Here is an 18,443-nt window from a genome sequence, read left to right on the forward strand (position 1 = left end):
CTACTATCTCCATGCTAATATTCAGCTCATTCACCTAAAGGGTTTGTCTGCTAGGCGTGAATATAATAACATAGCTTTTTATTCACGGAGCTAAATTGCCTGCATTTTACACATGTTCTCCGTGGTCGTTATCCTAGTTTCTCTCAAACCATGAAGTTATGCACTGTATGATGATTACATATAGAATGACTTTCAAAGCATTTCTGCAAGGGGTTAACTCTGTAGTATGTCAACTATGGATTTTTCAAAATTGCACATGACTTCCATGTTCTTTATCTGATCTGTATGAAAATTGGACTGTAAGCAATATGTTCTTACTACCCTTTACAAATATGTGAAAAGGAAAAGATACTAATAACCTTGAAGCTGTGTGTATCTTAGTGATAGCCAAGTGAATTTGGCTCAAGTTTGTACCCCATGCATCACACAACAATAATGGTAGTTTCCATTCAGATACCACCTATGTATTATTTTCTTGGTTCTTGTATAATTGATTTGATAGATTGGTTTTTGTTTAAACTCGTTAAATTAGACTTAGCCATTATCCCATGCCTAAGTACATGCAAAACACGCATATACATAGAATGAAAATACAAACACAAAAAGCGCGTACATTATAATACTCACTTGTCTATATATACACTTGTCTGTCATAATTATGCCCACACATGCTGTACTTGGCTGCATAACACACTATCATGGGTCTTTCAACAATAGCTTGAAGGGTATAATATGCACAGTAATGATGGCTGTTATTTGCACATGTACACGAAATAATTTGGAATTTTCAACTAGAGTAGGGACCATAGCACATCGATAAAAAGTACTACACTTCTTATTGTTTTACTGTGATTTAATATCATGGACTACTCCAACTTGTTTCAGTACTTTTTGGTCGATGTGCTATGGTCCCTACTCTAGTTGAAAATTCCAAATTTTTTCGTGTACTTGTTTGTTAACTTTTTTTTTGTAAATAATCAAGTTTTATTATGACTGGTGAACCCACGCATACCACATCTGAAATGGTGCCCCGCACCCCAGCTATATCAATTATCGTCTGAAAAGTGAAGTATCCATTTACGCTTCGTTGTCAGCTATTTTTCAACCTGTTACACAGCATTTTGAATCAAGAACTGTTCGAAAAGCACCTTTGCAATCCACGGATACCGAAAGAAATGGTGCCACGCACCCCAATAATATTAATTATCATCTGAAAAGTGAAGTATCCATTGTGCTTCGCTGTAGGCTATGTTGAACCCGTTACATAGCAGTACGAATCAAGAACTGTTCGAAAAGCACCTCTGCAATCAAAATAGCCACTATGAAAAATACAGACGATTTCTATTACGAAGGGAAGCCATTACGTGCTACCGCCAAATTGACACCTTTTGCTGCCAGCAAAGATGAATGGGACACAAAGGAGGACACCGATAAGTCCATGAAGAATGCATTGTATGTACTGCGGTATGCCAAAAGGCACCTGTCGGGCTGAAGCGACGTCAAATAGTGAAAAATTCAAGCCCATAGCCTTAGCCGTTATCGAGTTACGCTTGTCTGAAGGCATCAGTCAGTTACTTAGTCAGTCAGTCAGTAGAAAATTCCGTTGAATAAAAAGAATTTAAAATTCCATAGAAACTTGTTGAAAGCATTTCCGGTTGATCTGAAAGCTTGTTTGGGCTTAGTTTTACCGAACTAATACTGCCTCATTGTCGTCTGGGAAAATTGAAGCTGGTTTTTGGGTGATGCTATTTTGTGGGCCACGCCTACTCCTTTGTGGTCCCTACTATACAGTTACTATTGTACTGTATGATTATGAAGTTCCATGTTTATAGCAATCACAAGTTGTGATTTTGTACCTAGTTTCTGTTCAGTGATGATATACTACAGGGGAGTAATTATGATGAAAAGGGATCTGGGGTGCAACCCTCAAAAGGTCTAGGCGATCACGAAAGGCTTAAGGTTGATGCTGAAAATGATAAAGCCCTGAATGTTAAATTATACCATTACCAGGACACCCCCCCCCCCCCCCCCCCCCCCTCCTTTACCCAAAGGTACAGAAACAAATTTATAAGTGAGGGGGCTAAGAAGGATAGTAATTTGTTGATACAATTTTCACAGTGTGCAAGGCATACTAAGCATGTGAAGTATATATGTCCACAAATGGAGTTTTTTAAAATGTAACTGAATTTGGTAACAATTAACGTAAGTCACCAATTATCGGCACCATTTCATCACGATTTCATCACGCAATTGTAATTCCTTAATTCAATGGCGTATGAACTTCTGGTTTGAACCATTTAATAGAGCAGTCCTTTGTCTCTTAACACACCAAATTTTAATTATCTCACATGAGTGAACATCCTGTTATAAGGAAAATTGCGATGCCTATCAGTGCCAATTATTGGCATGGGGTAACTATTATCGGCAACTGTACTTTTGTGATTGACCAATTATCGGCACAATGTGTGATTTTGTGTGTAACTAAATGATGCCTTGTTGGTTCTTTGTGAAATTTTTATGGGAGGTGCAGTCCTTGGAAAACTCCGTTTTACAGAAGTTTTACGGAGATGAGGCCAGCCGTTCAAGAGATATTCAGGTTAGACATAAAAGCATACTGGTTTCCAATATAAAATTAATTCCATGCTTAACCAGCATAGCTTGTATAGCACTTTAACAATTTGCCAAAATCTTGCTAATATCTGAAATCTCATAGGCGATTTTTGGTGCTAATTGGTTGCAATTGGTTGCTGACCCCTCGTCACCGAATGAAAACGATTCGAAGAAATGTTTTAGAGGATATAACAGCTGATTGTGGAACTTGGTAGCCTCCATATACCCTGTAGCCTCTATAGTTTACAAGTGCCAATAATTGGTACCTGCCGATAATTGGTACCTGCTGATAATTGGCAACTTACGCTATGACAGAATTTTGAAAAAAATCAGTTTGAATGTCATGCACGAAACAATCAGAACTTACAATTCACCATTCTATTATTACAGAATTTGCTGTAATTCAAGGTACTGGCTAATAACTGTGATCACTGTAATGCTGAATGATAACCTGAAATGCCTTATTGCATCATAAATATTTGAGTTGCAAATAATTAATGACTGATTTACAATCATTACAATTATGACTAGATAATGCATCTGAATAATTTATTTGAGTACATGCATGACTGCTTTATTTGACTAGTTAACTGCTCTATTAGAGTATCTCAATATTTAAAAAAAATTAAGTAGAGAGCTTTTTAGCTCCCTCTCCCTGTTGCTATGCCTAGGGGTGTTGGGGGGGTTGGGGTATAGCTAGGGGATGACATGTCTTAGTGTGCAAAGCATGTCAATCTAGGGGGTCTTGGGGCATGCCCCCAGGAAATTTAAAAAAAAATTAGGCCCTCTGAGGCTGATTCTGGGAGAGATTGATTCTGGGGCAACTGTTAATATTAGTTTGACTGTTGTATTAGGGTGACTGCTCTATTAGGGTATATCGATCTTGATTCATATAGAATCCAGTTAATTCACTGGAATTGCAGGTAGCTAAGCACATTTGTATAGTTAGCTATACAACACAATTGTTCAATGACAGCTATCTTTTCCGCCGCCCCTGGCTGTGCCTATGGTTCTATTAACAATTGTTTTCTATAATAACTCATGATAAACAAAATTCTATACTGTGGTGCTAAAATTATGAACTATGTGTATTTGTAAAATTCTAATCACTTCTTACAGTGAAATTGATAAGACCTTGATAGTATTGTATTCTCTTATTATAGCTGCTAATCTGAAGTTTTATCTAACCCATGCAGTACAAAACACACTTTAGCCAGTGTTAAAAAACCTAACATGCCATGCATGTTTTTAGTATTCAACTGGCTAATTAGTTTAGGGCCAGGAGGGAGTAAATGTGATAACAGCAGCATTGAAAGCTAGGATAAACTGTTAATTCAATTAATTTACGGCAATTTAAAGGATATTATATTGGCTGTAATATCATTACAGGAGAAATGGCACATGGTGGAGAGAATGATTATCTCCATACATGCTGTAGGGAAGGGAATCATGAACAGATCAGTCACTGTATTAAGACTTGTGGTGAAGACCTTTCTTCACAGCTGGCTCGTCATCAAGGAGTGTTTGGATATACACCACTACATGAAGCAGCTAATAGTGGTCACTTGAAAGTGATAGAGTTACTACTTCATCATGGTGCTGATGTCAACTGTCTTACTGTCAGTAACTCTACTCCACTACATCTGACAGTGTCTGGAGGTCATAATGATTGTGTGCTACTGTTGTTAGCATATGGTGCAGATGATTCCATTGTTAATAATCAGGGGAAAACTGCTTTTCTGACAACAAAGTTAAGGGGCAATGCATTTAAAAAACTGATGATGAGTAAAGGTAAGATGTTAAGATGCTTTCTTTAAGGTGGTGAGTACATAATTGAACTGCTTTCATTGAACTTGGCAGTCAATCATTAACTCATTTTCTGACTAATAATTATTTCAACACTGGTACATCATGTTAAAGCTACGTATTTGATATATACTAGAGTCTGGAGTCTGGCTTTAAGGCCTGTGGGATATAGTGCTTACAGAAAAGCAATGTGTTGGCTGGCAAGCTATACAAATGTTTTTTTAAGTTTATACGTTGAATGTAGAGAGGGTTCCAGGTCTCAGCTGTTCAGGATATTTTTATTATCAGATTCATAACAAACTTAATAACTCACCTTTATACATTCTTCATTTTTGCTGAAGTTTGCAGCAATTGAGTCATGCGTTTGCATTTTATGATGATTTTTGCAAAGTATACAAAAAGAATTCAAAGCCCCCGTAGATTTCCTGTAGCTTAAGAAAAATAAGCAAAGAAAAAAAATTGAAAATTTGAAAGTCCACATCTTACAAGTGGCTGGTGCAAATTTAATCAAATTTTCTGTGTGGTTTACCTTACTTGGCGGACAGCTATAATGCAAAAATGGTATGCTTTGGAGAAGGAGTCATGGCGTGAAAATGCTGTTTCCTTTCTTCCTGTCAATATACCCACGTTGTGGTGCGCTGGCTTCCACAACACTATCATGTGCCTTAATACATAGGATATAGGGACCCACCGATTATGCTGACAAGATAATGAGCATAACAGGTGCCTGAAAGCATTGAGCATAATGCTAGCATAATAGGCAGAAAACTTGTGCAATACTATAAATTCTTGCTTATCAAAATACATATCACCTAAAAAGATCGATATACTCTAATAGAACAGTCAGTAACTCTAATAAAATTATCACGTAGCTGACTGTTGTATTAGAGTATATCGATCTATTCTATAGTATGCATTTTTGACAAGCAAGGATTTATAGTCTGTGCTTCAACTACTTACTGTTTTCCCATAAATTATTAGAAAAACATGGGAACTGAGGTGTAAATATTTGAGCATAATAGGTAGATGTTGAACATTAATTTAAGCATAATAGGTAAATTTTTGAGCAGTGCAGCATAGCATAATAGGTAAAATAATGAGGGTCCCTAATAGGTTAACCATCATAACCTTTTTGTGTTTGATAGCTACAAAGCTACAAGGAAAAAACCAAACTAGTTTAAAGTTGAAATGCTCTAATGGACAAGTCATACTGAGAAATGAAAAAGTACACAAACACTCAAACCGTTAACCACTAAACCACTGCTACCAGTAGTACATTGTGTCATTTTTGTGTGTTTGCTATATTAGAAGTACTCAAAATGTACACTCTGTTGGAGTATTACAAAAACAATAACATGGTCAAACAAACCAATATAAACCAATACAATTGTAATTTCTGTCTTATATATCATTTTGTGTGTACATAAGAAGAAACATTGATAAAAGTAAGCCTTGATTAAGCCTGTCTATCATTACCAAGCCCAAGAATGTCTTCAGAGTAGCCCCAAACCCTTCAAGTTTCTATGAAATTTTTTAACTGAAGTTTCTACTAATTGACAGCCTGCCTACCCAACAGACTATGATCACACTCATCATTATTAGCATTACATCACTCACCTTTGATTTTACACTTTTCACCCTGGGGATGCACCCTTTTTTCACATCTTGGCTGTTTGGTTTATTGTTTACAATATTAACTATACTAACAAAACATTTTAACCTCTAACAACCATTACTTAAAATTATTCATACATCCAGAGTATCAAAGCACACACACACACACACACACACACACACACACACACACACACACACACACACACACACACACACACACACACACACACACACACACACACACACACACATATGTATATATATTTTTATAGTTACAAGTACATGAAAAAATTTGGAATTTTCAACTAGAGTAGGGACCATAGCACATCGATATAAAGTACTGAAACAAGTTGGAGTAGTCCATGATATTAAATCACTGTAAAACAGTAAGAGGTGTTATATCCCTACTGTGCATTTCTGTTGTGGTATCTTGAGCACAGTAGGAATATAGTACTTCTTATTGTTTTAAAATGATTTAATATCATGGACTGCTCCAACTTGTTTCAGTACTTTTTATCGATGTGCTATGTATGATCCTTACTCTAGTTGGAAATTCCAAAATTTTTTGTGTACTTGTTTTTTTGTAAATAATTTTATTATGACTGGTGAACCAACGCATACTGCATCTGAAAAGGCACCGCGCCCCCCAGCTATATCAATTATCATCTGAAAAGTTAAGTATCCATTACACTTCGTTGTCAGCTATGTTCAACCCGTTACACAGCATTTTGAATCAAGAGCTATTTGAAAAGCACCTCTACAATCCACGCATACCAAAAGAAAGAAATCGTGCCGTATGACAAATCATATTCTGAAAAGTGAAGTATCCATTGTGCTTCGTTGTAGGCTATGTTCAACCCGTTACACGGCAGTACGAATCAAGAACTATTTGAAAAGCACCTCTGCAATCAAAATAGCCACGATGAAAAATACGGACGATTTCCGTTTTGAAGGGAAGTCATCGTGTGCTTGCGCCAAATCGACACCTTTCCCTGTCAGCAAAGATGAATGGGACACAAAGGAGGACACTGGTAAATCCATGAAGAATGCATTGTACGTACTGCAGTATGCCAAAAGGCACCTGTCAGGCCAAAGCGACGTCGAACAGTGAAAAAATCAAACTTGTAGCCTTAACCATTATCGAGTTACACTTGTCTGAAGGCATCAGTCAGTCAGTTACTCAGTCAGTAGAAAATTCCGTTGAATAATTTTTTTTTAAATTCCGTAGCAACTTGTTGAAAGTGTTTCGGGTTGATCTAAACGCTTGTTTGGGCTTAGTTTTACCTCACCAATACTGCCTCATCATCGTCAGGGAAAATTGAGGCTGGTTTTTGGGTGATATTATTTCGTGGGCCACACCTACTTGTTTGTGGTCCCTACTATACGGTCACTATCGTACTGTATGATAACATGCTTACGAGGGATATGACAAAAATATATGCACGAGCGCCTGCAGGGCGCGACTGTGTATATTTTGTCATATCCAAAGTAATCATGTTATAACTGTTATATTCTACACCCCAGTAGATGAAACGATTATAGATAGCAAGTTATAGTAAAACAGCACCTGTTGAAGATCAAAATAAGTAGACATCCTTGATGGATCAGACGTTTTAGATTCTTTAGCAGTGCCATGCCCATCTACTTGCGATTAGTGAAGGGGACAAGAGTTAGTGAAGGAAACAAGAGTTCATCGAAAATCCTCCTTACTCAGATGAATGATTTTAGGTGCTTGTCAGTATTAGAGACTTGAAATCCTTGATGGATCAGACGTTTTAGACTCTTTAGTGGTGCCACGCCCATCTACTCGCAATTATTGAATGAGACAGGAGTTAGTGAAGGAAACAAGAGTTAGTGAAGAGACAAGAGTTCATCAAAAATTGCTCAGGTTAATAATTTTTGGTTGATTTAGGTGCTTGTTATTAGAGACTTGTTTACCGTTTAGATAAGGATTTTGCAGAATGTGTGAAGTTATACCATATATGGTAAGCGTAGCCACAAAGCCTGGTATATCACTTATATACTGCAGTTTGCCGTGGTATATCAGTTATATACCACAGCGCGGCACTTTTGATCTCAACCACAAGTGTGGTATATACGTATTATATAGTTATACAACGGCCACGAGTGCTCTGCCTGATATAAACGCACGAGCCTGAGGGCCGTTAGGCCCGAGGGCAAGTGCGTTTATACAGGCAGAGCACGAGTGCACGTTGTATAACTGTTATGTACCACTCACCTAATAGGTGGGGAGAGTCTCACAGGACAGCTGTAACACTTATAAAGGCCAGGTTTCTAACATCGATTGTGGGTAACCAAGCCAGACGTTGCGAAGACGTTCCCCCTGCAGTACTGCAGCCGCCTGAGATATTGAAAGCTAGTACGCTATGGGTTATATCACTAACCTGCATTTGCTGTTCGACTCTCATCATGTAGTGCTCAGCATGCCAGCGTGCCATATAGACTAAGCACCAGACTAATCACCATAGTGATTCTCTCGAGCGAAAAAAGCAGCTAAATATACGGTTTAAGTAAACAAAACCTAACTACTAAACGATACTAGTCTAATTCTTACTATTTACACTGGCTAAACTCGAATCTGGTGGCATGACAAAACTGGTTCCCACAATCGAACATAAAGGTTAGTATTATTTAGAATATATTTGTTTTATTGAGTCATTGTCGAAGTGGACTACAGTTTAATCTGGGCTAAGATGGCACCAGACTAGTAAGGTGTATAAGTATGTTTATATATGTAGACTAGAGTTGTGGCCACCCGTGTTGGCTTTTTCGATCGCCATTGGCTGCTTGTAAACATTATACGTATTGGTGACGTTATGGCCCACAATCGACCTTTACATGTCAGGCTATAAAAGAATTCGAGTGATCTGTGAAGTGTCTTTCCACCTATTAGGTGAGGTGTCGTAGTGGTCTTCGCCACCGGCACTTGTGCTATGCTGCACATGCAAAACCGCAGCCAGTGCAATATCTGTATATTGCACTGCGGTCGGTGCATTATAACTTATAATGCACTCGTTGTGGTCTACAAAACCGCAACCAGTGCGTTATAAGTTATAATGCACTCGCTGCGGTCTGCAGCAGTGCAATATACAAATTATGGCACTGGCGGTGCCTTTGAACTGCCCACGCAGAGTGGTACATATATATATATAAAGAGCTTTGTGTGGGAGGATCAAAGCAAAAAAGTGTTCCATATTTCCCATACAAGCACAGGTGTTCTATATTGGGTAGTTTAATAGACCACAGTTCTATATCAGGTAGTTATAGAACTGCCAGGTCTATTTTGCAGGTTGATAGTCTACTTTGAGTGAGTATTCACTCATTCTGGCTAGTGCAACCAATCAACCAAGCCAGTGTAGGCTGACAGTCTGATTGCACTGGTTGACCAGTCAACCCAACCAGTAAGAGCACAACCACTGGATTTAATTTATAGACACACTTGAAGATTTCGATGATATTTGCTTGTGGTCAGCAGCAGTGAACATTCTTACTACATTTTGTTCGCATAAATGAATGAGTCCTAGGAATATCACGGATATATGCTTATTAAAGTACCACAATCGAAAACTTTTAGTTGTTGAGAAGATGGACTAGACCCACAAAATGACTAATGAAGGGGAAGCACAGTGCAACACAGGCGAAACACAGGTGCAATGCCTATTGTACCAATGATAACACTACTCTGTGAGTTTCTAATTGTTTCGTGTGTCTTGTGTGTACTTCAAGTTGACAGTTCTCTATGCCAGATAAAGCACTGCCTTTGCTCATACTATACGGGAAATATAGCACTCAAAGAGTGGTCTCGAGACAGAATATAGCACTGGGCTTTGCCTTGTGCTATATTTGTCTCTCGCTCACTCTTTTCGTGCTATATTTCCCGTATAGCACTCACAGAAGTGCTTTATCTAATACATACATATATATATATACATGTAATAGTTATACCATGGGCAAGAGTGCTTTGCCTGATATATACGCACAAGCCCGAGGGCCGCAGGCCCGAGAGCGAGTGCATTTATACAGGCAAAGCACGAGTGCCCATGGTATAACTAATATGTTCTACTTTAGCATATAGACTCACCTAATTGGCAAAATCTTTAGTCACTATACCCTTAGGGAACCAAGTAAGTTGTGATTGTGGGATTGAATTTTGCCAAACAAACTGTGATTGTGGGTTCAATTTTAATACATCAAACAGTAGTTTGATTTTATTATTGCTAATATAGCAATTTTAAGAGACTAGTGTTAATTATATTACTCTTATTGCTACATTTACAAAAGTAAAAAACAAACTACTGCTAATGTATTAAAATTGAATCCCACAATCACAGGTTGTTTGGCAGAATTCAATCCCACAATCACAGCTTGCTTGATTTCCTATATAAGAGAAGAGGATAACAGTAAAACATCAAAGAAATCTGATGATTTCTGGATATAGTGTGCACACCTATTAGGTATGCAATGTCTCAAATTAACGAGATATACGCAGTGCATATATTTTGTTAAGGCAGTGTGTAACGAGATATACGCACTGCTTTAACGAGATATATGCACTGCTTTAACGAGATATATGCACTACTTTAACGAGTTATATGCACTGTGTATATCTCGTTAACATTTTGAGTCAGTGCAATATGTGATATATATGCACTGGCTTTCCTTTGATCTGAGGTGTGAAAGTGGTACATATATATATGTAATAGTTATACCATGGGCAAGAGTGCTTTGCCTGATCTTTACGCACAAGCCCGAGGGCCGCAGGCCTGATGGCGAGTGCGTATATACAGGCAAAGTACGAGTGCCCATGGTATAACTAATATGTTCTACTTTAGCATGTAGACTCACCAAATTGACAAAATCTTTAGTTGCTATACCCTTCTCTTATATAGGGAACCAAGTAAGCTGTGATTGTGGGATTAAATTTTGCCAAACAAACTGTGATTGTGGGATTCAAGTTTAATACATCAAACAGTAGTTTGATTTTATTATTGCTAATATAGCAATTTTAAGAGACTAGTGTTAATTATGTTACTTTAATTGCTATATTTACAAAAGTAAAAAACAAACTACTGCTAATGTATTAAAATTGAATCCCACAATCACAGGTTGTTTGGCAGAATTCAATCCCACAATCACAGCTTGCTTGATTCCCTATATAAGAGAAGAGGATAACAGTAAAACATCAAAGAAATCTGATGATTTCTGGATATAGTGTGCACACCTATTAGGTATGCAATGTCTCGTGCGTATATCGCACTGCGTATATCTCGTTAACGTAGCAGTACGTATATCTCGTTAACATTTTGAGTCAGTGCGATATGTGATATATATGCACTGGCTTTCCTTTGATCTGAGGTGTGAAAGTGGTACATATATATATATACATACATACATACATATATATATATATATATATATATATATATATATATATATATATATAATTATAACAGTGTCCTGTATTCTTCTAAAGACATCTATACATGTACAGGTGTATGATTAGCTAGTTAGTTTAGCATCATTGCTTCCACCTTTGATTTCACATTGCTTTTTCACCCTAGATTTTGGAGCCACACAATTTTTTCACAGCTTAGTTGTTGTGGTTTATATATCGCTTCTAAACTATACAACCTCTGGCCAACTTTAAAGCTTCCTTTTACTTGTCTTTTTCATTACTACAGTAAGAAGACAAAGATGTGAATTTGACTATGTGTGTATTTCTAAACAGTTTTTTATGTTGAAATTGTTTTGCCACTTTGTAGAATGTAGCTGAACTCTTTACTTTACTTGGTGTCTTGTTTGTGACTGAACTCTCCACATGGTGACTTGATTGTGGCTGATATATCTACAGGGGGACTTGTTATAGTGTCTCACTACATGGTGATTTGATTGTAGCTTATTTCTCTACAAGGTTACTTGTAGCATAGCTGAACTCTTCATTTTTGTATCTGAACTCTTTACTGGGTGACTTTTTAAGCTGAACTCTCTGGTGTGCTTTGATTTGTAGTTGTTCTGTACCTCAGGCATATATCGTACTGTACGCATACGGTACATACTATAATATATACCTGCATGGTATATACGTATGCGTATGGTACATACTGTACGCGTACGGTATGGAAATCCATACTGTATAGGTATAATATAAAATTGGCAGTGGATACTGACCCAAAAGTTGGTTCAATAAGCTGGGCTCACTATTAAACTGACAATAAAACTTAGGCAAAAAATGATCACCAAACGAAAAAAAACACAAAACACACAAAACATGGTATGATCTGAGATCATATCTGGATCGGATCGGGTCATGTGTCGGTGACACGAAACAATTAGTTTGACAATCTGGAAATCTATTAATGCGTATATAATGCTACATTGCTGCTACAGCCACACGCCTACTTCTTAGTCTGGCTCCATCGACCCTTTTTAGGCACCTGAAAAGGGGTCTGGTTTGTCTAGCATTAAGGACTAGTGCATGATTACACTGCGGCTGGGATTAAAAACAGTAATGAAATCAAAGCTGCAGCAGCTCTTAATTGGTTAATAGATTAGTAGTTATACTTTTGTTCAATTCCATTAGCCAATATTAACTACAGTATACGTAGGACTTGGTGGCTTACTACTGCTATGCATATGTGTTACGAAACATTAAATGTGTTACATAGTCTATTTATTTATTTTAATGTTTTTCAACACACAGAAATTACAACAGTATGTAACATGTACGTGATTATTACGTGGGTTGCACTATTTATAGTGTGTTGAAGGTACACCAGTAGTCTAGCTTGAGGTCTAGTCTCTTTGTGAGCCACACCCACTTATAGAGACTATGTGCTACTATCCGTAAGTTTAGCCACACCCATCCATCATCTATAGGTGTATTGCAGTCTGTATAGACATGCATGAATCCATGTCCTCTGCTGTCTGCAGAGCTATGCCTTCCAATTAATTAATGTTTGATTTAGTTACAAATCATAAACGCAGCGTGACTCGCATAGTGAATGCATGAACCAAATATTATTAATTTTAGTCCCGCAGAAAACCAACTTCTGTAAGTCACGTCTACTTATCAGGAATTCTGATATTATGGTTATTGTCTACTACACATGGGCACTCTCAAAGACCTTGCCTAGCTTGTCAGTTTGGTGCTGCCAAGCATTTTTGCCCATTAATAATGATAATAGTTTTGGTCTCGGCTGAACACTCATAAGTATGCATGAAGCCACACCCATTTATAGTAAACAAATTTGTTGTGTACATGAGTATGAACCAAGTGCAAATCCACTGACTGATCGTTAGTTATGCCATCATTATTATATTGCTTGATTCCCATCAACCAATGAAATAAAAACTAATGTGTGGGAGGGAGGTGATTATTGATTGTGGGCAAACTGATGCCAGGATGATTTTGCACTGGATATTGGGCTCTGCAAGGTTTGGGTGATGACTTTCCATTTTCCCCATAGCTGTAGTTGCATGTACTTGCCTTTATTATTTATTTATATTTGCTCCCTCAGAATTGTCGATTTTGCAACACAGTAGCATTCAGTTTACTGTGTGCATTCAGTTTCTGGTTGCTTCATCATTCTCTTTTATTATGATAGACTTGAAACTGCATGTAATGATTAACTACATGAGTAAATGTAGCTAATTACAATAACAACCACAACAACAATAACAGTTAATAATGATGAAATCAATTGCTATACAGCAGCAGCTGGCTGCAGCAAGGTGCACAGCGTAGTCTTCACAATTTATGCACGATCTGACTAGTCTGTAAGGCCTACTGAAGGCAAACCTTTAAAAGTCTACATGCACAGTCAATACATATGTGGATTGTGGAACACATGTAGTTATTATACGCATACGGTTCAACCATACGCGTATGGTATATACCATATGATATGCGTATGGCACCGATATTTCACTGTATGCGTATGGCATATACTGTACGCGTATAGTATGTACCGTACGCGTACAGTACAATATATGCATGTGGTACAGAACATAGTTACACTCTTTATAGGGTGACTTGTTTGTAGCTGAGCTCTTTACAGGGTGACTTGTTACTTACTGAATGTTCTAATAGGTGACTGTACTGTTAGAGTATCTCAATCAAGCATTTGTTACATGCAGTTGGTTTTTGCAGTATAACTCAGTGGTATTTGTACTGAAATGTTATTCTATGAAGATCAATCCCCTATACACCAAATTCCTATAAGTAGCTTGCCTAGTAGGCATGGCAACTAATTAACAAAACTTAATTACATGATTGCTACACACTGTTGGTTTTGTGGTGGTCTTAATTTTAATTTATTCAAACCACCAAAAGGCATTCCTATGGTGGTTAATCTAACTACAGACCAATTTTCAACTGATTTCTCAAAGCGGTTTATCCTGTAGACATCACAGAAATCTGATCTTATTTTAGGTCATAACTCTGTGAATCTTCATTGGATTTCCACCAATTTGATGCAGATATTCACTTTAATGCTTTTTTACATGCACAAACCATAAGATGTAGACTGACACACCCATCCTTTTGCATAAAAAGAAGATGAACTTTGCCACACTAATTACCAGATAATATATAGAAGGAAATTCATAGTTAAATAATATTATTTCACAGATTGTGAACCTAAATGAGGTGCAGACTGTACAAGACTGAAAGCAAATTGTGAATAGGAAAAAGACAAAAGAAGTTAAGTTAGGGCAAATTTAAGCGGTTATGTATATCTAAGAATTCCTGGAATGATAGCACTCAAATTTGGTAAGCATTATGACCATGAATTATGCATTTTCCCCTGTTAACAACACACTAGTGTGGCATGCTGGATATCCAGACCACACATTGTCCCACTGTATGTCTTGATAGCCTTAGAATTATTTTTGATAATAATGTTATTTCAAATGATGATGCCAGTGCCATTTAAGATTAAATTTATGCTTTTATGTGCAGTGTAGCAATGGATGCCGTTTTTACATTACAGATGTGATCAAAAAAGTGCGAGCTAATGGCCTTAATATTGATGAGCTACTGAAGACACCGCTCAACCAGTTGGAAAATAATTGCATGAACCATGCTCTGATAGCTGCTGTGGAGACTGGTAATCATAGTAGTGTTGGAAAATTGATTCTTTGTGGAGCATCAAATATTGATGAAGCGCTTGAGGAGAGTCACAGGTTGAAGAAACATGTGGTAACTGCAACTCTTCTCATTGTCAAGGCAGCCATGGAGAATGACAGGATCCTTGTCTTAAAACTTTATGGTGAAAATATTCAAGGATTAGATACTAAGATTCCACTAACAGAAGAAGATGACCTTGTTGAATTTCAGCGTGTTGTATGTAATCACACTATTAAAACAGTAGAACTCATTGAAATATCACAACGATGCAGTGCACCTGCAGTGAGAGAAGAGCTTCTGCTAAGAACAGATGTTGACAAGGAGACTGGCACTGTGTTGTGGTGGGATCTACAACTGACACAGTTGGAGGTTGTATGGTTACAAAAAATCCACTGGGTGAAGAAGCTAAGGTTAGCTCGTAATGAATTTACTTCTCTCCCATCAGAGATGGGCAGTTACCTGAAACAATGCACCAAGCTTGATTTGCAGTGGAACAACATATGTGAAATTCCTCACTGCTTGTTAGAGCTACCTAGCATCGGTGAGTTAAATTTGTCACACAATGACATTATTGAGATTCCTGATGTCCCAGAATGGTCTGCCTCTTTGGCTGTACTTGACTTGTCTTATAACCATTTGAGTAGCTTGCCTAACTCTGCAGTGGCTCCCACTTTGATGAATCTGAACATCAGTAACAATCAGTTTCACACTGTTCCTCATTGTGTGTGTTCATTTATTGGTCTTACTAAACTCAACATTGCATACAACTCAAAAATACGTACACTCTCAAATCAACTAGGTCGACTAAAGAATCTGCTAAATATCAATTTGGATGGTCTTAACAATCTGAAGTATCCTCCAAGAAGTGCTCGTGTCACTACAGCTGATTGTGTTCGTTATCTAAACAATCGATTGCGGAATGGTCGTGAGTTTTTTCACATGAGGTTGATGGTACTCGGTAAGCATGGTTCAGGAAAGTCAACAATTGTAGCTCGACTGTTGGGCAAACAGCATGACAATGTAGTACCAGTAGTTCTTAATATTAGTGAATGGAAATATTCTCCATCATACAATAGGAAGACTTTTCATTTTGATATTTGGGATTTTGCAGGCCAAGAAATATACTATGCTACTTACCATTGTTTCTTGTCTAAACGATCTCTGTACCTGCTGGTATGGAATGTCACTAAAGGAGATGCTGGAATTGCTGAACTAGAACCATGGCTTAACAACATTTCTGTGCGGGCTCCTGATTCTTGTGTGATTGTTGTAGGTACTTTCCTTGACAAGGTTTCTGAAGACGACCGCCAGTCAAGAAAAATCGATGATCTTTTGTTGAAAGTTCTGGAGCTCACTGTACAGTACCGACGTCTTGTTGTCACCAACATCACTGTAGTTGGATTACAAGGTAAAATGGAGAATGTGCAAAAGTTAAAGGATTACATTTACAATGCTGCTTCAGAGTACAAGATAAAGAATCAGTATGTGATGGGTGCTAAAATTCCATCCAGTTATCATGCGCTGGTTGAAAAGCTGGTAAATATCAACCGCAAGGTGAAAGATGGAGAGCATGAACCAATCATGAACGCTGTAGAGTTTAAGAAGATGGTAAGGGATCTTAATCTTGTAGACATCCAGGACAATGAGGAGCTGCGCACTGCCACTCATTTTTTACATGAAGTTGGTGTTCTACTACACTATGATTACCGTAAGAATAACCTTGATGATTTGTACTTTGTTGATCCTAGATGGCTGTGCGATCTAATGTGTACCGTTGTAACATTCAATCAAAGGAACCTGCATGTCAGGCAAGGAATTTTGAGGAGTAAAATCATACTTCTGTTATGAAAAGATAAGCACTTTCCTACCAGATATTTTCAACAGTATCTTACCCTGCTTAGCAAGTATGATATTGCCTTGCCTTTAGACAAAGATAGCAGAAAGCTTCTGATCCCTTCAATGTTGCCTGAGGCTCGTCCTGCCATTGTAAGCCAGCAAATTTTAGATGACAAAGATTGTTATAAGCGTTTCATTTTGTTTAACCCTACAGTTTCTGGAAGCCAATCATATCATCGTCCAACTCCTCCAGGTCTGTGGAGTCGTTTACTGTCTCGTATAATGAACAATATCAAAGAAGTCAGTGATATACTAAGTGAACAAGTGCCTTTTGAAGATGTAAGTTTGTCAAGCATTCCAATAAAAGATAGAAACTCATTAGTAGAAGTTCCCAAGCAACAGTTTTTCATCAAGGGTAATGGAATTTTGGTATATTGGCTTACAGGAATCTTCTACAATTATAATGGATTATTCTTCATAGTTGAATCATTTGTAGGTAGTGGTGAACATAAGAACAAGAATGGTATTATCATTATGTGTTCACCAACAACTGAAGGTCGCAAAGTGTTTGGTCAATTAATTGATCTTGTGGAACAACTGATTTCTGAATGGTACCCTGGACTGGAACTCGATCACAAGATTCCTTGTCATAAGTGTATTAGAGAAGGTTGGAGTCCAGCATATGAATTTGAAGTAGATCAGTTATTACCTCCGAGTTCTGATCACACAGAGTGTGGTTTTTATCATAAAGTACAACTAATTGATCTTGCACCTGATCTGTTTTTGGCTGACTTTGACCCAGTATTTTTGCTTGATTGTAATAAACTTATTTACAGGAAGGAAAAAGAAACTTTATTAGGAACTGGAAGATTTGAAGAGGTTTATTGTGGCAAGTACAAAGATCAGTCAGTGGCTGTAAAACTGTATATTGAAAACCAGTTGAAGGAAGCATTTAAAGAATTACGATCAGAAAGTATAATATTGCAACAATTACACCACCCATGTGTGGTTCATATGGTTGGAGTAACTGTATACCCTACAATGTCACTAGTACTTGTGGAGGCTTCTCAAGGGACACTACAGGCTTCATTGCTAAAAGAACAAAGAACATTTTCAAGAATTGTTATGTATCGTATTGCTATTCAAGTAGCATCTGCACTACATTACCTTCACAGCATCAACATCATTTTCCGTGACCTAAAGGCAGATAATGTATTGTTGTGGTCATTATCACCAGACCACTTGTTAAATTGTAAAATAATTAACTTCAAATATCTGCTTATATTGACCCTGGTGGATCACGAGGTTTTCTTGGTAGCAAAGGTTTCATTACTCCTGAAGTTGCTTATGTCAATCGTTTAAGGGAGCGTTCAGTTTATGATCATAGAATAGACATATTTTCATTTGGGTGCTTTCTTTACCAGTT

The 18,443-nt window shown here is 37.5% G+C and overlaps 1 protein-coding gene across 1 annotated transcript; it reads left to right on the forward strand.

Moving 5' to 3' along the window:
• Positions 1–17,015: 17,015 nt before the first annotated feature.
• LOC136268594 (leucine-rich repeat serine/threonine-protein kinase 1-like) lies at positions 17,016–18,388 on the forward strand. Its single transcript, XM_066063971.1, has one exon. It carries the CDS (start codon positions 17,141–17,143, stop codon positions 18,377–18,379), a length of 1,239 nt encoding a protein of 412 aa, XP_065920043.1. The 5' UTR covers positions 17,016–17,140; the 3' UTR covers positions 18,380–18,388.
• Positions 18,389–18,443: the final 55 nt, after the last annotated feature.

This window comes from Dysidea avara, chromosome 10 (genome assembly GCF_963678975.1).
Source record: "Dysidea avara chromosome 10, odDysAvar1.4, whole genome shotgun sequence".
NCBI classification, from domain to species: Eukaryota; Metazoa; Porifera; class Demospongiae; order Dictyoceratida; family Dysideidae; genus Dysidea; species Dysidea avara.